Source organism: Hyperolius riggenbachi, chromosome 1, assembly GCF_040937935.1.
Source record: "Hyperolius riggenbachi isolate aHypRig1 chromosome 1, aHypRig1.pri, whole genome shotgun sequence".
Lineage (NCBI taxonomy): Eukaryota > Metazoa > Chordata > Amphibia > Anura > Hyperoliidae > Hyperolius > Hyperolius riggenbachi.
The window spans coordinates 76,938,483-76,960,647 of NC_090646.1; the positions used below are offsets into that span (position 1 = coordinate 76,938,483).

Genomic DNA, 22,165 nt, shown 5'->3' on the forward strand with positions numbered 1-22,165 from the left:
AGGCCTATTTCCTACCAGGGAGAGTGCTCTACTTCAGAAGGTTTTGCTCCTTAGATCCAAGGGAGGAGCCCCTCAGGGTGGATGCTCCATCTCAAACTTGAGGTTTTCCACTAGCCTTTGCAGTTTCACCACTGAACCTGATTCCAATAGTCCTGAGGAAGTAGCAAAAACTCAGAAAAACACATTGATTCTGGTAGCATCAGCTGGTGGCCCAAAAGGGCGTGGTTCGAGATTTTTAAAGAAAACATGAGATGGGGTGGTGGTGGGGTGGGGGGTAGAATTCATACATACCTGGGACTTCCTCCAGCCGCCTTCAGACCTTTGGCTCCCTCGATGTCCTTCTAGGCTGCCTCGTTCCTCTGCCTGGGTTCTCTGAAATGTCTCCAGTCGTACAGTACATGCACAATTTGGCTGCACACTCACCCCCATCGCGCTCCTATAGCCAGGAGCGTACTGCCAATAAAACTACCAGTCATTCCTGATCTTTTATCGCAGGTGTAACTTTGGCACCCATAGACAGAAAAAACGAAATCTAGCAGCCTGGATCCCGAGATAGAATGGCTTAAGAGCAGAGGACTTTCCAATAAAGTAATACAGACTCTATTGAAAAGCAGGAAACAACTCCTAAAGTCTATGTATTTGAAATACTGGAAAACGTTTTTTCCATTGGTTGGCAACATCTTTGTTTAAGTCTTTCTCTATTCCAGCATTGTTGGAATTTCTACAGGAAGGAAGAAGAGAAAGGGCTGCCTGTTAGTACACAAAGAGTTCAAGTGTCTGCATTATCAGCTGTGACGGGAGAAACGTTAGCAGCCAATTACTTGATAATCCGTTTTTTAAAGGTGGCTATACACTGATTGATTTGCAGCAGATTCAACTGCCAGATAGATTTCTGTCAGATGCCTGTCAGGTCGAATCTGACAGGAATCCATCTGATGTGTGCCACACACTAGGAACAGATTTCCAACAGATTTCAGAATGAAATCTATTGGAAATCTATTGAAAATCGATCTAAATGCATTATTGCAGAATTAGATCCAATGCAACTCTGTGGGCCATGTTTACTCCAGAGTAAAATGAGCAATAAATTACTTTTCTCCTATGTTGCTGTCACTTACCGTAAGTAGTAGAAATCTGACAGAAGCGACAGGTTTTGGACTAGCCTATCATGGGAGATTCTCAGGGTTTTCTTTATTTTCAAAAGCATTTTATGAATGGCGGTTGCTCTGCCAAATCAGTGTGCAGCAAGCAGGGAGGCTGGCCAGCATGTTTGTATAAATCCTTTTCAGGGAGTATCTTTATAAAGAATAAAGGCCATGCTGAGAAACCCCCATGAAGGGATAGACTAGTCCACAACCTGTCGGTTTTATCAGATTTCTACTACCTACTGTAAGTGACAGCAACATAGGAGAAAAGTCATTTATAACTCATTTTACTCTGGAAGAAACATACCGTATTTTTTGGAATATAAGACGCTCTGGAATATAAGACGCACCTAGGTTTAGAGAGCAAAAATCTGGGGAAAAAAAATGTATACAGTATATACTAAACCTGGTGCGTCCATATTCCAGTACATGTTCTCCCCATTGTCCTCTAGTGTCAGCTATGTGTCCCTTTCTGTCCCCCTGTGTGTGGCATCCCTTCCTGCCACCTTGTGTGATCCTCTTGCCCCATGTGTCCCCTCATGTCCTGTGTGTCTCCTCCAGCCCCCCTCTGTAGTCCTCCAGGCCCCTTGTGTCCACTCCTGTCCCACTGTGTGTGTCTGTGTCCCCTCCTGCCCCCCTTGTGTGTGTTTCTGTGTCCCCTTTACCCCCCTCCCCCGTGTGGTCCTTCAGTCCCTGTGTCCCCTTCACCCCCCCTGTGTGGTCCTCCAGTCCCTGTGTCCCCCTCCTGTCCTCCTGTGTGTGCCCCCTCCTGTGCAAGTCCATGTGTGTGCCCCCCCCCAGTCCCCATCCTGTCCTCTGCCCCCCCCGTCCCCATGTCGACGCTATCCCCCGGTAACAATAACTGCAGAGCAACTCACCTTTCTATGGATTCATTCCAGCGCTGTGTAGTCTGCTGTGTGGTCCTCCGCCTCCAGAATGTCAGCTACACCTGTAAATGAAAAGTTAGCGCAGAGACGCTCACCTACACGGAGGCAGCCGCAGCGGTGGCAGCACGATCTGCAGACATCTCGTCCCGGGAGGCTTCCCCTAGTGACGGCTCCTGCTAATGACTCATTGAGTCATGGGGAATGACTCATTGAATCATTCAAAGGAGCCGTCTCTAGGGGAAGCTGCACGGCTCCCCCTAGTGACGGCTGCAGTTAATGATTCAATGAGTCATTCCCCATGACTCAATGAGTCATTAGCAGGAGCCGTCACTAGGGGAAGCCTCCCGGGAAAGATGTCTGCAGATCGTGCTGCGGCTGCCGCCGTGTAGGTGAGTGTCTCTGCGCTAACTTTTCATTTACAGGTGTAGCTGACATGCTGGAGGCGGAGGACCACACAGCAGACTACACAGCGCTGGAATCCATAGAAAGGTGAGTTGCTCTGCAGTTATTGTTACCGGGGGAGCGGACCCGGCAGACCACACAGGGGGACAAGGCAGGGAGTCCCCAACAATGCGGCGGTTGGCATCGGCAGGCGGTTCTGAAGTCGGGGATTCCCTGCCTTTGGAATGTAAGACGCAGGCACTTTTTCTTCCTATTTTTGGGGGAGAAAAAGTGTGTCTTATATTCCGAAAAATACGGTACTTCTTATTTGCATGTGATTACATGTATTTTACAATTTTTCACAGTGGTCCTTTAAAAGTTGCACATTTGTTGCATCTAAAAGTAAAGACAGTTTTCTTCCTGCAATCTCATCAGCTAGATGGGTAAGCGAGCTTCAGGCTGTATCTTGTAATCCACCATATTTTTAGGATTTAGGAGACAGGCTAGTCCTCCAGACAGATCCAGGATTCTGGCTAAATGTGGCATCCAAGTTTTATAGGAGCTCTGTAATAACAGCGCAGAAGATTTGGGCGCAGCCGTCAGTAGACAGAGCTGAAGTTACTTTTAAAACACTGGAATTCAGCCTCTCGCTATAGCTGGAAGCCAAATTACATAATTCCCCACTATCCACATGGACCTGGATGGGGAATAGTATTTAAAGGAATACTATAGGGGGGGGGGGGTGTCGGGAGAAACGGCAACGCAGGCGCAGTGGTTGTCAGACTTAAAAGTCTGAAATTCCAGAAGTGACCCAGAGGCGGGCCAGAGCATCGGTGAGTCGCTGCGTGGCCACAGGATGTCTGCGGGGGACCATTAGAAGCCCCGGGTAACTTCAACTCATTTTCCCCCGACCCCCCTACAGTATCCCTTTAACGCCGCTGGGACTTGTGCAGCAGCAGGCTAAGCTATATACCGGCTGTATCCTGCGCCCAAGTCTACCGGCGGCGAGATCACAGGGACATGTTTTAATAGAGGTCAAAATATTGCTCTACCTTCTTTAGGTGATAAAGAAGGTAGGAAAACCGATAACAATTTACTTTTATTAGATGTCAGGAAGTGTTGTAAGTTATTTCGAGGCGACTTCAAAATTCTTAATTGTATTTACAGAAGAAATTGCAGGATGTAAAGCATCTAAATCAACAATAGCTCAATGGATAGAGAGAGCCATTTCTAGGACATATTCTCAGTTACAAGTAGTACTGGATTTCCAGCTGGTGATAGTTATCTGATAATTACAATTACACTACATTTCAGCAATTACGGCCGTACGCAATTAGGATTTCGACATTCAATTGATTTTGTATAATCCATTGTAAAATTTCATGCAATTTTTGCGTTATTTTGTGCTGACTTTAGTGGTTAATAGCAAAGCCCCCCCCCCCATGCATGCTGTTGTCACCAAAATGGCTATTTATGTTAAAGAGAATAGTGGTAGTAAGTATAAAAAAATAAATAAGTGAAAACCGACTTTAAAAATGAAAAAAAAAATATTTCATTTGCATTTAAAAAAAAAAAATTAATTTTCTCAAAAACAATAAGGTCATTTAAAAAAAAAAAAAAAAAAGTTTTTGACTTATTCCCTCTCTTCTCCTTAAAGAGAATCTGTACTCTAAAATTCCTACAATAAAAAGCATACCATTCTATTCATTATGATCTCCTGGGCCCCTCTGTGCTGTTTCTGCCACTCCCTGCTGCAATCCTGGCTTGTAATTGCCAGTTTTAGGCAGTGTTTACAAACAAAAGACATGGCTGCTAACCAGTGTGATAGGCTGAGAGGAGAGCTTGGAGAGGGTGTGTAAAGCTTCTGCCTATCACAAGCAGTGCTGCACATTCCACACATTCCAGCCCGACAGAGCCGGCAGAGGAAAGAAGATACGATTTATTACAGAGACAGTGCAACTAGGAAAGGCTGCAGTAAGACAGACCACATTAGAACAGGTATAGGAACTTATAGGATAGAAGAAATAAGGCTCAAAATTTTGTTACAGAGTCTGTTTAATGCGTGTAGCAACTGTAACAATGGTACGTATGGGGCTTTAACGATTAACCTTTAAAGTCGACACAAAATCACGCCAAATTGCAAAATTACGGTTCCCGATTACATTTACAATCAACATTTTTTATTTTTCCTGAAATTTTGCATTACGATTTTGCACCGTAATTACAATGCGAAATTACGATTATGCGAAATTCATGATCATCACTATTACCAGCGACTTTTACAGCACATTCCTCACAGGCACGACCTGGACTCATAATGCTGGAGCTTCTCTACAGCAGATCTGCTGGTCTGCCACAGGGTCGAGTTTGGAAAGCACTATAGAATGTACTGATAGAACAGGCCTTTGCACAAAAAGTGTTGAAGTGTTTTACCCACCTAGAGGCTTTTGATGTTAACGGCTTATTATGTTTAATCTTGAGGATTACTGGATAAAACACTTGTTGCTCACCAGATAACGTTTTTTTTTCTAGTAATCCTATGGGACAACGATCTCACCCTGCATCTGGCAGGGCCCCCCCCCCCTAGTGTTTCCAGCTTAAAGTAGATCCGAGATGAAAAACTAACTATAACAAGTAACTGATCTATATATCTTATCTAAAGTTTAGATCGTTTACACAGCAAATCTAGCTGCAAACAGCTTCAACAGTTTATGATTATTTATTCCTGTGATACCATGACAGCAGCCATGTTTTGTTTGTCACATTACACACAGGCACCTCAAGCCCTCAGCCTGTGACAAATTCAGTCCCCTGCTCCTCCCCTTTTCCTCTGAAATCTCTGGCTAGTAACCTCCTCCTCCTCCTGCCCAGACTGAGCTCCCATAAGCCCTTGCTACATGGGACTGAGTGCCAAGGCACTCTGAAAAAGCTGTGGGCGAGGCTTGTTTAGTTTATAGGGAATTAGGGTATTAAAACAAAACAGAAAAAAGTAATTGGCTTGAGGAATGCCCTATAGATTATATTTAAGGAACACAATTATGCAATGAGTAAAAGTTCATCTCGGATCCACTTCAATTATGCAATCTTACTGTCCGAGTGTCCATCACCCCTATTGTGAACTAGAACAGTCTATTTTGACCAAGGACACTGAACTACTGTTATAAAATTATTTGCATGATCTGGTTTTGTTTTTAGCACCTTGTATGTCCTACCTTGTATGTTAACCCATGTATCTATTGTGCAGTGCTGTGTAATATGTTGGCACTTTATAAATACAAGAAATAAGAAAGGATACATTTGAATATTTCCTGAGCGGGTGGAGATATCTCAAGAGTCTTGTCACAGAGGATTACTAGAAAGAACGTTATCCTCAAGTAACAAGTGTTTTTAACATTGGTCACTTAGGGGTGTGCTCACTTTTGCTGCCAGCGGTTTAGACATTAATGGCTGTCTATTGAGTTATTTTGATGAGACAGCAAATTTACACAAGCTGCACGTTGACTACTTCACATTGTATCAAAGTGCCATATCTTCAGTGTTGTCCCATGAAAAGATACAGTGGCTAGCAAAAAGTATTCGGCCCCCTTGAAGTTTTCCACATTTTGTCATATTACTGCCATAAACATGAATTTTATTGGAATTCCACGTGAAAGACCAATACAAAGTGGTGTACACGTGAGAAGTGGAACGAAAATCATACGATTCCAAACATTTTTTACAAATAAATAACTGCAAAGTGGGGTGTGTGTAATTATTCAGCCCCCTGAGTCAATACTTTGTACAACCATCTTTTGCTGCAATTACAGCTGCCAGTCTTTTAGGGTATGTCTCTACCAGCTTTGCACATCTAGAGACTGAAATCCTTGCCCATTCTTTGCAAAACAGCTCCAGCTCAGTCAGATTAGATGGACAGCGTTTGTGAACAGCAGTTTTCAGATCTTGCCACAGATTCTCGATTGGATTTAGATCTGGACTTTGACTGGGCCATTCTAACACATGGCTATGTTTTGTTGTAAACCATTCCATTGTTGCCCTGGCTTTATCTTTAGGGTCGTTGTCCTGCTGGAAGGTGAACCTCTGCCCCAGTCTCAAGTCTTATGCAGACCCCAAGAGGTTTTCTTCCAAGATAGCCCTGTATTTGGCTCCATCCATCTTCCCATCAACTCTGACCAGCTTCCCTGTCCTGCTGAAGAGAAGCACCCCCAGAGCACGATGCTGCCACCACCACATTTAACAGTGGGGATGTGTGTTCAGAGTGATGTGCAGTGTTAGTGTTCCACCACGCATAAGGTTTTGCATTTTGGCAAAAAGTTCCATTTTGGTCTCATCTGAGCAGAGCACCTTCTTCCACATGGTCGCTGTGTCCCCCACATGGCTTGTGGCAAACTGGAAACAGGACTTCTTATGCTTTCTGTTAACAATGCCTTTCTTCTTGCCACTCTTCCATAAAGGCCAACTTTGTTCAGTGCACGACTAATAGTTGTCCTATGGACAGATTCCCCCACCTGAGCTGTAGATCTCTGCAGCTCGTCCAGAGTCACCATGGGCCTCTTGACTGCATTTCTGATCAGCACTCTCCTTGTTTGGCCTGTGAGTTTAGGTGGATGGCCTTGTCTTGGTAGGTTTACAGTTGTGCCATACTCCTATTTTTGAATGATCGCTTGAACAGTGCTCGGTGGGATGTTCAAGGCTTTGGAAATCTTTTTGTAGCCTAAGCCTGCTTTAAATTTCTCAATAACTTGATCCCTGACCTGTCTTGTGTGTTCTTTGGACTTCACGGTGTTGTTGCTCCCAAATATTCTCTTAGACAACCACTGAGGCCATCACAGAGCAGCTTTATTCGTACTGACATTAGATTACACACAGGTGCCCCCCTATTTAGTCATTAGCACTCATCAGGCAATGTCTATGGGCAACTGACTGCACTCAGACCAAAGGGGGCTGAATAATTACGCACACCCCACTTTGCAGTTATTTATTTGTAAAAAATGTTTGGAATGATGTATGATTTTCGTTCCAATTCTCACATGTACACCACTTTGTATTGGTCTTTCACGTGGAATTCCAATAAAATTGATTCATGTTATTGGCAGCATTGTGGCAAAATGTGGAAACCGTGGGGGGCGTGGCCAAGATGGCTTACTGAGCAGACACGTGTTCTAGGAGCTCCGCTGCCCAGCTCACGGAATCCACATCCATCCGTCTTTTCATTTCCACAAAGCTACCTCTTCTGACCAGCAAACACCACTTCTACCATCCTGGAGTCGTGGTATGCTCCTCCTCACTCACCTCCGACCGGGGAAGAATACACAGACTCGGATCATCAGACTGCCCTCGCACGCCCCTCGCGCTTGCAGAGACTCCCAAAGCGCTTTGCTCCATACGGTGATATGGGGAACAAGAAAGGGGATAAAAAAGACAAGGCAGAGGGTGTAATACCGGCTGATAAAACTATGGCGAATCCACAGATTCCGAAGCCTCCGCAGAAAGACCCTCCTTCGGAGGATCCGAGCGCTGCAGCAGATCACGTGGAGGAGGTTGCTCTACTCCCTACCACCGCGGAATTAATGGAGGCGATAAAAATGTGCCAATCAGCTCTTACTACTAAAATTTACTATATAGAGACCAAGTTTGGTCTCCTTCACCAGGATGTTTCGGACTTATGCGACCGCACTAAGGATCTGGAACAGAGAGTATCAGGCACTGAAGATAGGGTCAACGCTCATGAGGTGGCTATACCAGACATGCAACAGCGGCTATCTCAGCTGGAGAACAGCGCGGTGGACGCGGAGAACCGCAACAGACGCAACAACTTGAGGTTGCTGGGCCTCCCGGAGGGCTCGGAGGGAAAAGATGCCTCTCTCTATATGGAAGACCTACTTAAACAATTGCTGCCGGTGGAGACCTTTTCGCCATACTTTACCATAGAGAGGGCCCACCGTATCCCGACAAAGCCAGGACCTCCAGGCAAGTACCAGAGACCCTTAATTTTCTGATAGGCGGACTGACTTTATATGCTATCCACGTTCTTAGGGCACGTTAAATTACACTATGTTTAATAAGACTGTTGCTGTTTTACCGTTCGTTCGAGTTGCACGCAATGTGTTTGGCTCACTGAACTGCTATATATGTGCTTGAATTTAATTTTGGCGCGCAGAGTTCCCGCTTCTTGTTTGCTAACAGCTACAGCACTGCTGCTGACTTGAACTAATATGGCGGCCATAAAGCTGGCACAGAAGACAATGCGCCGATGTACGAAGAGTGATCCCGGACATGTACTAACTTTTGGATCATAACGAGAACTCTCGCTCTCTGAGCACTTTATTTCTATGCACTTGAGCTAGACGCATTACTATATTCTTTTCATAATTGATTAATAAGGCACTGTTGTCTGTTGTTATATAGAAATTATAGCCCTCTAGCAAAAGCAAGCTACATTGTACGGATCAACAGTATATTAGAATTGATACCATCCAGGTTTCTTTTACCTAAGATATACTGCTGTAACTCTGCATTAATATTATTTTTTGATTTAGGATAAGATGTATGCGGGAAGTAGTATGATAGCAGGATGTCTATTAGGTGACGAGTATTATTACCCTTGTACGCTTGGGGCTTGAAGGCTATCCACCACATACTTTGCCCTTGAAACCTCTCCGCAAATACACTAACGGAAGATCCCTACGGTATGTATCATTAATGTGCCTGACTTGAGAGAATGAATACTCGGGTTCCGCTGGCAGCCTTCGAGCCGGTATTCTTACGTTATCCAGAGCACACTCCCTTAACCCCCCCTCCCCCTGTGCATTATAGCATTTACATATACTGTGTATATATATATTACTCTCACTATGTGAACAAATAGCCAACAGGATCAATAGGAACACGGGTTTAAACCTATTCTACTCTTTATGTAACTCTATACTGCAAGATATTGTTGGTCGCATGTTGATCCGATAGCTCCCTGTGAAACTGGTATACAAAAGGAGAGGTCGGCTTGCAACTACCCAGTTCGTATTGCCTGCTGAAATTCCATCTTCTGTCACTAGACCAACTCCACGAGTCCTCCGCACTCGTGGATTCGGTGGTGGCGGTGACATAGTCCATTGTACCCGATCTTCTCGTTGCGGCAGATTGCGGGCCTATGCTATACGAGGGTCCACATGTGATGTACATGTATACTGTATGCCTCTGAGGAAGCGATCTTTGATCGTGAAACACGTGTCAGGCAGTCGATTTTGTGATTTGGAAATCTGGAAACTGTGTTTATCCATGTGTCCGCAACTGTGAAGACGGTGATAAGAAGAATAAAGAGACTATATTTGTTTATTTAAAGCCCCATATTTATTTGTCTTGGAAAGCTGATAATATGAACCTGCTACCTTTTAAAGACTCCAAGCACACTAAGTTTAACCCTCAGTTTAGTAACTGAGTGTAGCTGGGCAGCGGCCTCTTGGTCACGTAGACCACTGCCCCTGCTGAATTTTTTTTTTCTTTTCCCTCCTTTTCCCCTTCCCCTTCCTCCAGGCCAGACCTTAACCTGGGGTAGGTTTAAGTTTTAGATACAAGCCAGTCCTAATTTTGGACTGTAGGTTCTTTGTTGTATAAAGACAAGTTTAAGGTTTAGGGCTGTAAGACGTCCTGAGGTTCATGTTACACTCACAGGATGTAGGGCGGGGGGTTTATGGGTTTGGGGAATTTGTTCTGTACTGACAATGTACATGTATGTATTGATTTTCTGTGACTTCCTCTCCTCTCTCTCTTCTTCTGTCTGCCTCCGGCTCGGGCTCCTTCATGCCCTTCTTTATTAATGCTAACTGGACTCTGTTACCTAGCTTCATTAAATGGATGGGAAATCTCCCTGATATTACAAAGCACTGCTATGCATATTTTAACTGACTTCAATGTCATCTGTTAATATTCTCTCTTGAGATGTGAGAGGCCTAGGCTCCAAATTTAAACGTACACTGGTCACTAACTTTATCAAGCACCACGCCATATCTGTTGTCTCCAAGAAACACATCTTGTGGGAGGGAAGATTTTAGCACTCAAAAAACCTTGGGTGGCTCATGCATATCATGCAACATACTCATCATACTCTAGGGGTGTCGCGATACTCATTAGGAAAAATCTGCCCTTCTACTTACATGAAATTAAAACTGACCCGGGTGGTAGATACATCATCTTAAGGGCCACTGTTAATCAGGAAGAATTGATCCTAGCAAACGTTTATTTACCTCCTCCGGCTGATATTGCCATACTAGACAAAATCATCTCCATCATCGCACAGATGCCTTCCCAGAAATGTATACTGTGCGGGGACTTTAACCTGGTGCACGACTCCAATCTTGACCGCCTTAAACGTAACAATAGAGATACGCTGGAATTTAGCAAATGGTTGGAGGCATACTCCCTGGTAGATCTATGGAGATGGAAATATCCTACCACAAGAGCATTTTCTTGCCACTTCGCCTCCTATGGTTCCCTCTCTAGAATAGACATGGCCTTAGCCTCCCATGCTACCCTCCCACTAATTAAAGCTTCTCAATTTCTGGCTAGAGGGATTTCCGACCATGCTCCTTTGGAGCCAAACCTATTACTAGGACCCAAACCAAAGGACAGAGTTTGGAGACTATCCAAGCAATGGATTGTTGATCCCACAATAGATGATATTATAAAACGCCAAATTAAATTATACTGGGAGGTAAACTTAAATTCTACCTCTCAACAATGGGTGTGGGATGCGGGCAAAGCTGTTATAAGGGGGCAATATATGGAGGCTATTAAAATTTGCCAGAGACCAAACTAAAGCATATGTGCAATGGAAGGAGAAAGCTGCTACAGATCTAGAAATAGATTACATTACTACCAAAAATGCTGATACATACACTCAATGGCAGCTAGCCCTATCACAACTCGAATTGCACCGGGTAGACTCCACAAAAAGAGTCTCCTTGAGCAGAAACAAAAGATTTTTGAACAAGGAGATAGAACTGGTAAGCTACTAGCCTGGCTATCCAAAGATGCTCAACTTAATGCCACTATACCTCGGTTACTGGACGAAACTCACAATCTCACTGTTGATCCCGGGGAAATTAATGAGATTTTTTCCGCTTTTACTCTAATCTATACACCAGTAAATCTACAAAGAGTGACGCTGACCTTGTGCACTACTTGACTAATATTAATTTGCCGACCCTGTCTCTAGAAGACAGGGAGACACTCGATGCCCCAATAACGGTCAATGAAATTATAGATGCGATTGTAGATATGCAAACGGTAAAGACCACGGGCTTCGATGGGCTCCCAGCCGAATTTTATAAACAGTACTCCACACTGCTAGCTCCCAAATTGAAAAACACCTTCCAACAATCCTTTGACAGTGGCTCTCTCCCTCCCTCCATGTCAGAGGCTTTAATAATTGTGCTCCCAAAATTAGGCAAAGACCCCACAAGATGTGCTTCATACCGACCCATATCCCTCCTAAATACGGATGTTAAAATCCTTGCAAAAATACTGGCCACTAGATTAAACCTATGCATACGTAAGATAATACATTATGATCAATCAGGTTTTATGCCTGGCAAAGGCACGGATATCAACCTACGTAGGCTGTTAACCAACATCGCTGCCTCACATGTAAACACTGGACAACGGGTGGTGGCCTCACTAGATGCCGAAAAGGCATTCGATTCAGTGGAATGGACGTACCTTTGGGCTACCATGAGTAGATTTGGGTTTGGAATTAAGTTTATAAAGTGGGTTCAGATGCTCTATGACTCCCCCAGGGCTAAAATTCGTTCAGGAAATGTGATTTTGCAGTTCTTTGATCTAGAGAGAGGCACTAGACAGGGGTGCCCATTGTCTCCTAGCTTATTTGCAATAGCAATGGAGCCAATGGCTGCTCGTATCCGCCAATCTCCTTCAGTGAAAGGGTTATGGTTAAGGAATTTACACGAGAAAATATCACTATACGCGGACGATGTCCTTCTATACCTTAACGATCCTCTCTCCTCACTCGATACAGCTCTTCGCCTTTTTGAGGAATTTGGGATGATGTCGGGAATCAGGATCAATTGGAATAAATCAATACTATTCCCCTTAGATGACATATCCCTATTATCAACATCAATGACTTCTCCCCAAATGGTGGTCGACCAATTTAAATATCTAGGTATTCAGATAACTAAAGATATCAACAAATATCGGGTACTTAATGTAGACCTCATTATACAGCAACTTGAAAACAAATGCAACACCTGGAATAGGCTTCCACTCAATTTGATAGGCAGGATAAACCTGCTCAAGATGATCTTCCTACCCAAATTTACCTATGTGTTTAGACAGTGCCCAGTGTGGCTCTCAACCTCATTATTTAAACGTATAGATAAAATAATTTTATCCTTCATATGGACAGGTAAACAACCACGTCTTGCTTTGGACCCTTTACAGCTCCCCAAATGTAGAGGAGGTCTTGCACTTCCAAAAATATTTCTGGGCCTCAGTGCTTGTCACTGTACGTTGGTGGTTTTCACAAGATGAAGCGAACCCAGCTGTGAATGCTGAGGCAGCGGTGTTGGACTCCTACGAGCAACTCACTAATCTCCTGTATAGAGGTCCCAAAACCAATCTCCACACCACAGTGGCCATGTCAACAACTTGGAGGGTCTGGGTTGCGGCTAGAGCCAATATCATTAAACCTAACACTATCTCTCCTTTTATGCCGCTATGGGGAAACCCAAACCTAAAGCACTTTACCACTATCCCCGATCCAGTGATTTGGGCGAAATACGGTATTAAGAATATATCCCACATCCAACACGACAATTCTCTAAATACGTTTTAAGAGCTAAAGGCGCAATACAACCTCCCTAACAAACACCTGTTCAAATACTTGCAATTGCGACACGCCCATAGATCACAATTCAGCTCTAGACCTCCAGACCTGACCACCGATAGACTAGAACAACTACTTATGACTAAAGATCTTCCCAAAACTCTCTCTGCCATCTACACAGAACTTCTTAACTGTAATCACCCAAGACTTAACAAAGGCTTTCAGAAATGGTCAGCTGATATACCTACTTTGACTGTAAAAGACTGGGACTCAATCCTGGCAGAATTCCCTACCACAGTAGTTGCAGCTAGTGATCAGCTCATCCAAACTAAATTCTTGCACAGAGTATACCTCACTCCTGAAAGACTTCATAGGATGAATAACACCAACTCAGACATCTGCTGGAGATGCTTGGTGGGTGTAGGTAGCTTCACACACATCTTCTGGTCCTGTCCCAAAATTATCCCATTCTGGGAAAATGTCCTTACCATAATCAACACATTGCTACAAACCTCTTTTCCATTGGACGTGGGCATGCTCCTACTTGGGAAACTTGATAAACCTAATCTCTCAACTCACAGACAAAATCTGGTAAGATTGCTTTGCTTTTATGCCAGAAAGGAGATCTTAAAACTCAGGAGGAAACTATCTACTCCTACACTTGGTATGTGGGCTAAAACTGTTAATAACGCCCTACCTTTATATAGGGCTACGTACCTAAACAGAAAGAGTCCTAAGAAATTTGGTAAAATATGGGGAGTTTGGGAGAGCAGAATCCTAGATCCAACAAATGAGAACTTCATTCCAATCCTAGATTAGGGCCGTGGGCCGGAAGCGGACAACTCTTTACTATCTTTTCTTTCCTATCCTTTCTTCCTTCCCTTTTCGGTGGGTAGTTAATACTCACTTCTAGACTCAATCCTCCTCTTTACAGAGCAGCTCTGATATCAGCAGCTATGTATCTGATATGCAAATGATGGCGAACTACGATTCTGTTTGTTACTGCATCAAGCCACACTGCTTCCATTGTAATACTATGTAATTTGTATTCCTTTGTTGTTCGAATCTCAGTCTGCTCTGTACCTAACTCTGTGTTCACTTGAAAAAAGCAATAAACTTCAACTGTTAAAAAAAAATAAAAAATGTGGAAACCGTCAAGGGGGCCGAATACTTTTGCAAGCCACTGTATATATACACCTTATATACTCACATATAAGCCGAATTTTTCAGCACAAAAAATATGCTGAAAAGTTACCGCCTCGGCTTATATGAGTCAGTGGAGCAGAGCGGATGGTGCAGCAAGTTTTGTTACTGGCAGAGCAGCATAAGGATCGTACACTAGTGATCCTGCTCGTCAGCTGGCTCTCTGATGTGTCCTTGCCCCGCATCCACTGCAACATGGTGTGCAATGTGAGCTGTTCAAGACTACCCATGTCCCCTGGCTTGTGGAGCCTATCATGCAAGCAACGTGTCAGCGGTCCAATGATCGGGTATTCTTCCTGTGTGGCAATCAATGTGCCTCATATCTATGACGCCATCTAGTGGCATCTTGAGACACAGCTATATCATCCTTGGGGCACATCTGGCTATGGGGAGGGGGGCTGACTTGTGCTGGGGGCACATCAGTCTATTGGGGGGGGCTTATACGCGAGTTATTCACTTTTAATGGTTTCTGAGGGAAAGTGGGTACCTCAGCTTATACGAAGGTCAGCTTATATGCGAGTATATATGGTAATAAAATATTTACAATGTGATGGGTGTACTCACTTTAGTGAGATACTGTATATTTACTAGTAACTTTTCTAATAACAGCAACTTCAACAGAAAAAAAATATACCAGAAGTCTACCTTGCCAGATCTGTGGTATGAGTTCATAACGGTTCTCCATCTCCACCAGTTGTAAGAGTGCCACAATGAATTGAGAGTGAGGATAAAATTTCTGCACAAACAAAGAAAAGCATTTAGAACTTTTTTTTCTTCTCTAATCAACTTTATTTAAAAGAAGGATTGTCAGCCACAAACTCAAATTCCATTTAACCACTGCACTGTGTTTATAATGCTGCCAGAATTCTTACCCTGCATTGCAAGCACTCCAATCTATTCAGAAATCTTTCTGCTGTAATAAATCTTATCTGTCAGCCGGTCTCTATTCTCTTGCCATAGTGTGCACCTGCGCAGCCGCAGGTCCTCACTGAGCTCCTTTGTCTTAGCCATAACTGTCCACAAATCAACTGCAGAGAGCTGCTGTTTTTCCCCTGTTGAGTTGATTAACACAGCTATTCCCAAGTAATCAGGGTAATTAGGATGTTTTAGAACAGCTTGGACCATTTGGAATGGTATAGAACTTTGGAATTTCCCACAGGCTATGACAGTTTGTGAAGGGTATGAATAATTTTGGACTGGACACTTTTTACTAAAATGTAAATAAAAGCTGAGAAATAATTTTTCCTCACAATAATGCGTCTTGTACATCGTCTTATTATCTTTTGGGATACACCTATGTCATTTGCCGTCAAAAAATTACTTGCTGGTTGAATAAAAGTAACTTAGTCAAAACTTGCCAGGGGTATGAATAATTATGGGCAGCAGTGTATGTTTTGTTTTCCCTGGCATAGTATGGCTGACCCTGCTGCTTTACAAATCCCCCCCGAGCTTCAGCAGAACTTACAGAAGGAATGTGCTCTCTGTACCATTGCATGGCACCATCCATATTCTCCATGAGACACACAACTTCAAACAGCCGGGAGCTGCAAACAAAGACAATAGTTAATATGACCTGTAGGAGCATTCTGCCTTCCAGCCAATATACTGTACAGGGATGTCCAACACCAGTCCTCAAAAATCATATCCATGCCAGTGTTTAGGATAAACTGAGATTTTTCCTGTCAGGTGCAGCTCTGGGTAATATGAAAAAAAAGGCACCCAAAAAAAGAAGGGGGTGGGGGTGGAAGAAATTACACGTAGCTGCATTCTACAAACTAACATGCTTCAATTCACTAAGCCCTTCTGGCTAAGTGACACTTTATACCAGTACAAGGATATGTGTATCAACAATATTAAAGAAACTTGAAGAATTTATATGCAAAAATACAAAAAGCCTTTATTGAAGACAACACTTGTGTGAAAATGTTCATAAAAGGTATCCTTCAGGAAACATTTTCCATAGCAGAGAATGGCGAACACACAGCAGTGATTAACATCAAGATTAGTGCAGTTGCACTAATATCCTTGTACTGGTATAAAGTCTATGTGGGTGTTGCGGCACACCTCAGAGTGGTGCAGGTCAGGCAGGAAGCAGTGTGCGAGTCGGGATTTCTGTCCAGTGTATCCCCGCCATCCTTTTAGATGTGCTGCATCCACAAGTCACCCTCCAGGGTATTGGACCAAATCAAAAGAGATGCAGGGCTCAGGGGCTCTCCCTATTGGCTGCCTGTCAATGTTACCTCATGGAGAGCATGAGTTATCGGCTGGTCAGAGCTGGAGAAAAACATTGAACACTTTTGCTTGATTTACCTAATACGTTAAGGTTTGTGAATTGCAGTTTCTTGAGGTATTTATTGCACAAGTCAGGCATTTTCTGTGCGGTAATAGGTTTAGAGAATTGGCATTTAGCAAGGTGCTCGGTAAAATCAGCTGTTTCCTGCATTACCGAATTCGGTAAAGATTAGTGAATTGAGGCATCTCTAGTAACAGACGTTCTGTAAAGCAACAGCACATTTTCACTCTGACGAATCTGCACTTGTCTTCTGCCTGCTATCCACTGCCTGGGGGGAGAAGGCATCACAAGAATGAGCAGAGGATAGTCCTCTGCAGATAACCACACACCGGCAGACAAAATGATGAGTGAAGGTCACACAGCACTCACTAGTACGCATTCTGCTGACTCGAGCTTCCTAGCAGCCTCCAGTTCTCTCCAACATCTTTCAGGGCATCCACTTGATACGCCAGTTCCAGATCCTTCGCAGACGCACACTGGAAGCAGTGAGATATTGGTAAGAGTAGAGACAGGTCCTCTCAATTAGATTATCCATCAAGACAGCTTTTGAAATTTCAATTAAAACCTTGTGACTGCGCTCCCCTCTCATCATAATCAATGTGCACCTGCGTGCTCTGATGTGTCCCCGGTGCGCATTGATTATGACAAGAGGGTAGTGAGGTCACAGGAGCCGGCCCAGCATACTGTGCATGTTTCCAGGTCCCCGGAGGGGGGGACGCAGCCACAAGAGAGGTGCAGTAAGAGACTGCACACCTCCCCATACACCAACATAGCATCTGATTCTCTATACCCATCAAAGAAAATAAGATACCCCCCCCAAAAATGAGCCCTAGCACATCTTTTGGAGGTAAAATTAATACGAGTGTCTTATTTTCAGAGAAACACAGTACTCAGGGCCGGGACGAGGCAAGAGAGGCTCGAGCCTCAGGGCGCAGTGTAGGAGGGGGCACACAACTCACTCAGCTATCATTCCCCTATTGTGTTTGAACCAGAGAGAAATAAGAAAAGGAGACATGGCAGTGACTGCAAGCCAGATAACTAGAGATTAATGTGTTGGGGGCCCTGGGGCGCTTCTTAGTCTAATAGCAATCAGTGAGACGGCTGGGTGGGAGGGATGGAGGGCAGCACTCTGGCGTCTCAGCCTTGGGTGCTGGGGGGCCTTGTCCCGGCTCTGAGTACTTCTAACCTTCTCCCAATCTTGAAATTTTTCAAAAACCCTGACTTTCCTTGCTAGATTCCCTCAACTTATTTTGGTGGAAATGCTCTAAACGTGATACCTTTGGTCATCCATCACCATCTGGTAAAGTACCTACCGTGCAACAACTCTCTGCCTCATACTCTGTTCCCCTGAATGAGGGTTTTCACCTCCGACAATTATATCATTACTTAGCATAAATGACTTGACCTTCTGAGGATCATAAAAACTACATTGCTGGAGTCAGTGGCATAACTAAGGAGCTTGGAGCCCCAGTGCGAGTTTACATGGGGCTCCCCATGCACCCTATTGATAAGGAGCCCCAGAACCTACCAAGGACAGCTTTAGTGTCAGAGAGATGCATTTAGAGTAAGGAAACAGTTTAAGGATTACCACTATGCAATGCACTTATAGAGGTGTTCATTATCAGTACAGCACCAATGATAATAAGATGGATGAAGGAGGCCCCCTAGTGGGCCCCGGGGCTGTCGCAACCCTTGCATCCCCTATTGCTATGTCACTGGCTGGAGTCCATCTCTGCCCATGACCCCACTAGAAAATGGGTACCATCGCTCCTATAAACCTATTTAAAGTGAACCAGAGACGAAGCACCCTCATGTATTTTACCATAGAAATCAGTGGGAACATTAGAGAAAACGTCTGCCCTGCTCCCTGTTTCATCCTCACTGCTAAAAGTGTCTGTTATCTAGCTGAGATAAGAATCCCGGAGTGTGCATTGAGTCTGGCTTTGCTATAATGACTCAGCTATAATGATTCCTGAGCACAGCCAGCAGGGGGCAGGCTTGGACTTGAAAAGACACCAAAGACCACAGTCTCAGCTATAATCATTCTGTAGCAAAGCTAGACCGACTGCTTAGTCGGGATTCTTATCAGAGGTGATAACAGACAAATTAAACAGAGAACAATAAATCAAAGAGCAGATTAGGTGTTTAGGGCCCGTTTCCACTAGTGCGGTGCGAATCGCTGGGATTCTACCGCTGACAAAATCGCATGCGGATGCGATTCCGCATGCGATTTTTGCCGCGATTTCGCATGCGATTTCGCATAGGCAGGCTATCAGCGATTTTAACCATGTCACTGCCTGGCTCAATGTACATTCGTTTTAGTGCGATTTCGCACGCGAAATCGCGGCAAAAAACGCATGTGCGTTTTCCCCTATTAAATACATTGCCTGCGAATCGCCTGCATTCCACACGCAGGCGAATTCTGCAGGCCCTACCGTGCAGAAAAATCCTGCACAGAAAAACGCACCATAAAACTGACAAGTGGAAACAGTCTCATCCACTTGTATTAGTTATGCGAATCCGCATGCAGACAACGCATGCGGATTCGCTCTAGTGGAAACGGGCCCTAACTGTCATGTTCCCACTGATTTATAAGATAAAATACATGAGGGTGCTTCATCTCTGGTTCTCTTTAAATTTCCCTCCCCGAGATCAGAAGTTAACGTTTATGCAGCAATGGGAGAAGGACTTGAATGCAAAACTGTTCCAGAATATGTTGGCGCTATATAAATCAATAGTAATAATAATTGTGCTGAGACCCTGACTAAGGGCAGCTATCAGGCCTCTGAGCATGAAACCCCCCCTAAAATTACTCCACAGGACATACCTCAGGGTCAGTAAAATGTTTCCTTGGAAATGTTGCCCTGTGCTTCACAGGCTGTCAAACCTTAGGCACATTGAAGCATACTTGGTGGTCTTGCCCGAGAGCCTCTAGATTTTGGTGGCAAACAGCTAGACTGATCTCTCATCTTTGAAACCCATTTTCGTAAAGATTAAAAAATCTTCCTGCTTGGCTGCAAAGAGAATCCGTAATGGAAAAAAAAAGTGTGCCTCTGAGTTATAAGCCTCCGGATCTTAAAGTGAACCGTGCATCATTTTAAACTCCCAGGGAAGTTCTATAGCAAATTAAAAAGTACATTTTGAAAAAGTGGTTTATTATTAAAAAAATAAATAAACCCTTTCATTTTCCCTCTTCTTTTTACATTTAAAGGTGGCCATACACTGGTTGATTTGCCATCAGATTCGACCAACAGATAGATCCCTCTCTGATCGAATCTGATCAGAGAGGGATTGTATGGCTGCCTTTACTGCAAACAGATTGTGAATCGATTTCAGCCTGAAACCGTTCACAATCAGTGGTGGTGGTGGTGCTACCGCCCCCCCCCCCCCCCCCCCGCATACATTACCTGCTCTGCCGGCGCGAAACCCCTGGTCTCTGCTGACTTCTTCTCCGCTCTGGTCTGGTCTCCGGCATGCTTCACTTCTTCATGTCTAAGGGAAGTTTAAACAGTAGAGCGCCCTCTACTGTTTAAACTTCCTGCCGGGACAGGAAGAAGTGAAGCATGCCGGAGACCAGACCAGAGCGGAGAAGAAGAAGACAGCAGAGACCTGGGGAGTCGCACCGGCGGAGCAGGTAATGTATCGCAGCTGTATAGCGTCGGTCGTCGGGCACTCGAACGCCGCTAGCAAAGCGCTCCCTACCTGCGGGCGATCGACGGTAATTTCCCGCACGGAGCGATCAACGGGATCGATCTTTTTCGGAACGAAATAGATCGAAATTTAGCGTGTAGCGTAAAACGATGTGACAGCAGATTCGATCCCAGTGATCAAATCTGCCGTCGATCGGCGGGGAATCGGCCTAGTGTATGGCCAGCTTAAGGGTTAAAATCTGCACTTCTTGGGACCTGTGGATGCACAGCAACAGATGATGGAAGGCAGATAAGAAATCACCCCATTAGACTTAATTGACCACAAACAAACCCTGTGTCTTCCCTTCTATACTTCAAACAAAAAACATTAGTCACACTTGAAGAATTTCACACCTAGCCTGGATAATGGCAGTGAAAAAGTAGCAGGGGTTTGAACTCCTGAAACATGGCAGCCCTTTCAGCTATTTGAAGCCAGAAGCTGCTTAGATCCCTTTAATGAGGCTTCCCACGTCCTCATGTGTAGTCCCGATCCAGCACTGGCTCCCCCCAAAGTCTGCTGACAAGCTTGTTAACAGATAAGTGCCCCTACAGCGATATTTACCTTCGGGATCCAGCGCAGGCGCTGTACCGTCTTTCCCCTTGGGCTCCGGCTGAAATAGCCGAGCCCGATCAGGTCCGCTCTACCTGCACAGAAGAGCTCAGCTATTTCTGCCACAGCACAAGGGGGAAGATGGTACTGCGCAGGAGTGGACCTGATCTGGATCAGCCATTTCCGCCAAAGCCCAAGGAGGGAGATGGTGCATGCACCTCACGTCACACAGTAAAGATACTAGTGTATTTGGTGGTGGCAGCAGGGGTTAGTGAAGTGTAATGTATTTTAGTTAGTGTGGGCAGCAGGGGTTAGTTAATGAAGTGTAGTGTAGTTGGTAGTGGCAGCAAGGGATAGTGATGTATAGTGTAGTCGGTGGTGGCAGCAGGGGTTAGTGAAGTGTAGTGTAGTCGGTGGTGGCAGCAGGGGTTAGTGAAGTGTAGTGAAGTCGGTGGTGGCAGCAGGGGTTAGTGAAGTGTAGTGTAGTCGGTGGTGGCAGCAGGGGTTAGTGAAGTGTAGTGTAGTCGGTGGTGGCAGCAGGGGTTAGAGAAGTGTAGTGTAGTCGGTGGTGGCAGCAGGCGTTAGTGAAGTGTAGTGTAGTCGGTGGTGGCAGCAGGGGTTAGTGAAGTGTAGTCGGTGGTGGCAGCAGGGGTTAGTGAAGTGTAGTGTAGTTGGTAGTGGCAGCAGGGGTTAGTGATGTATAGTGTAGTTGGTAAAGGCAGCAGGGGTTAGTGAAGTGTAGTGTAGTTGGTGGTGGCAGCAGGGGTTAGTGAAGTGTAGTGTAGTTGGTGGTGGCAGCAGGGGTTAGTGAAGTGTAGTGTAGTTGGTAGTGGCAGCAGGGGTTAGTGATGTATAGTGTAGTTGGTAAAGGCAGCAGGGGTTAGTGAAGTGTAGTGTAGTTGGTGGTGGCAGCAGGGGTTAGTGAAGTGTAGTGTAGTTGGTGGCAGCAGGGGTTAGTGAAGTGTAGTGTAGTTGGTAGTGGCAGCAGGAGTTAGTGATGTATAGTGTAGTTGGTAGTGGCAGCAGGGGTTAGTGATGTATAGTGTAGTTGGTAGTGGCAGCAGGGGTTAGTGAAGTGTAGTGTAGCCGGTGGTGGCAGCAGGGGTTAGTGAAGTGTAGTGTAGCTGGTAATGGCAGCAGGGGTTAGTGAAGTGTAGTGTAGCTGGTGGTGACAGCAGGG

The 22,165-nt window shown here is 44.7% G+C and overlaps 1 protein-coding gene across 3 annotated transcripts in view; it reads right to left on the minus strand.

Moving 5' to 3' along the window:
* The window catches only part of PTCD3 (pentatricopeptide repeat domain 3), a 91,038-nt gene that overhangs the window by 18,608 nt on the left and 50,265 nt on the right, over nt 1-22,165 (minus strand). For all 3 annotated transcript variants that reach the window (XM_068275421.1, XM_068275415.1, XM_068275430.1), the window contains 3 exons: nt 17,116-17,222; nt 15,919-15,997; nt 15,099-15,189 (listed from right to left, as the gene is read on the minus strand). In XM_068275421.1, the coding sequence (XP_068131522.1) occupies nt 15,099-15,189; nt 15,919-15,997; nt 17,116-17,222 (277 nt within the window). The remainder of the gene's footprint in view (nt 1-15,098; nt 15,190-15,918; nt 15,998-17,115; nt 17,223-22,165) is intronic.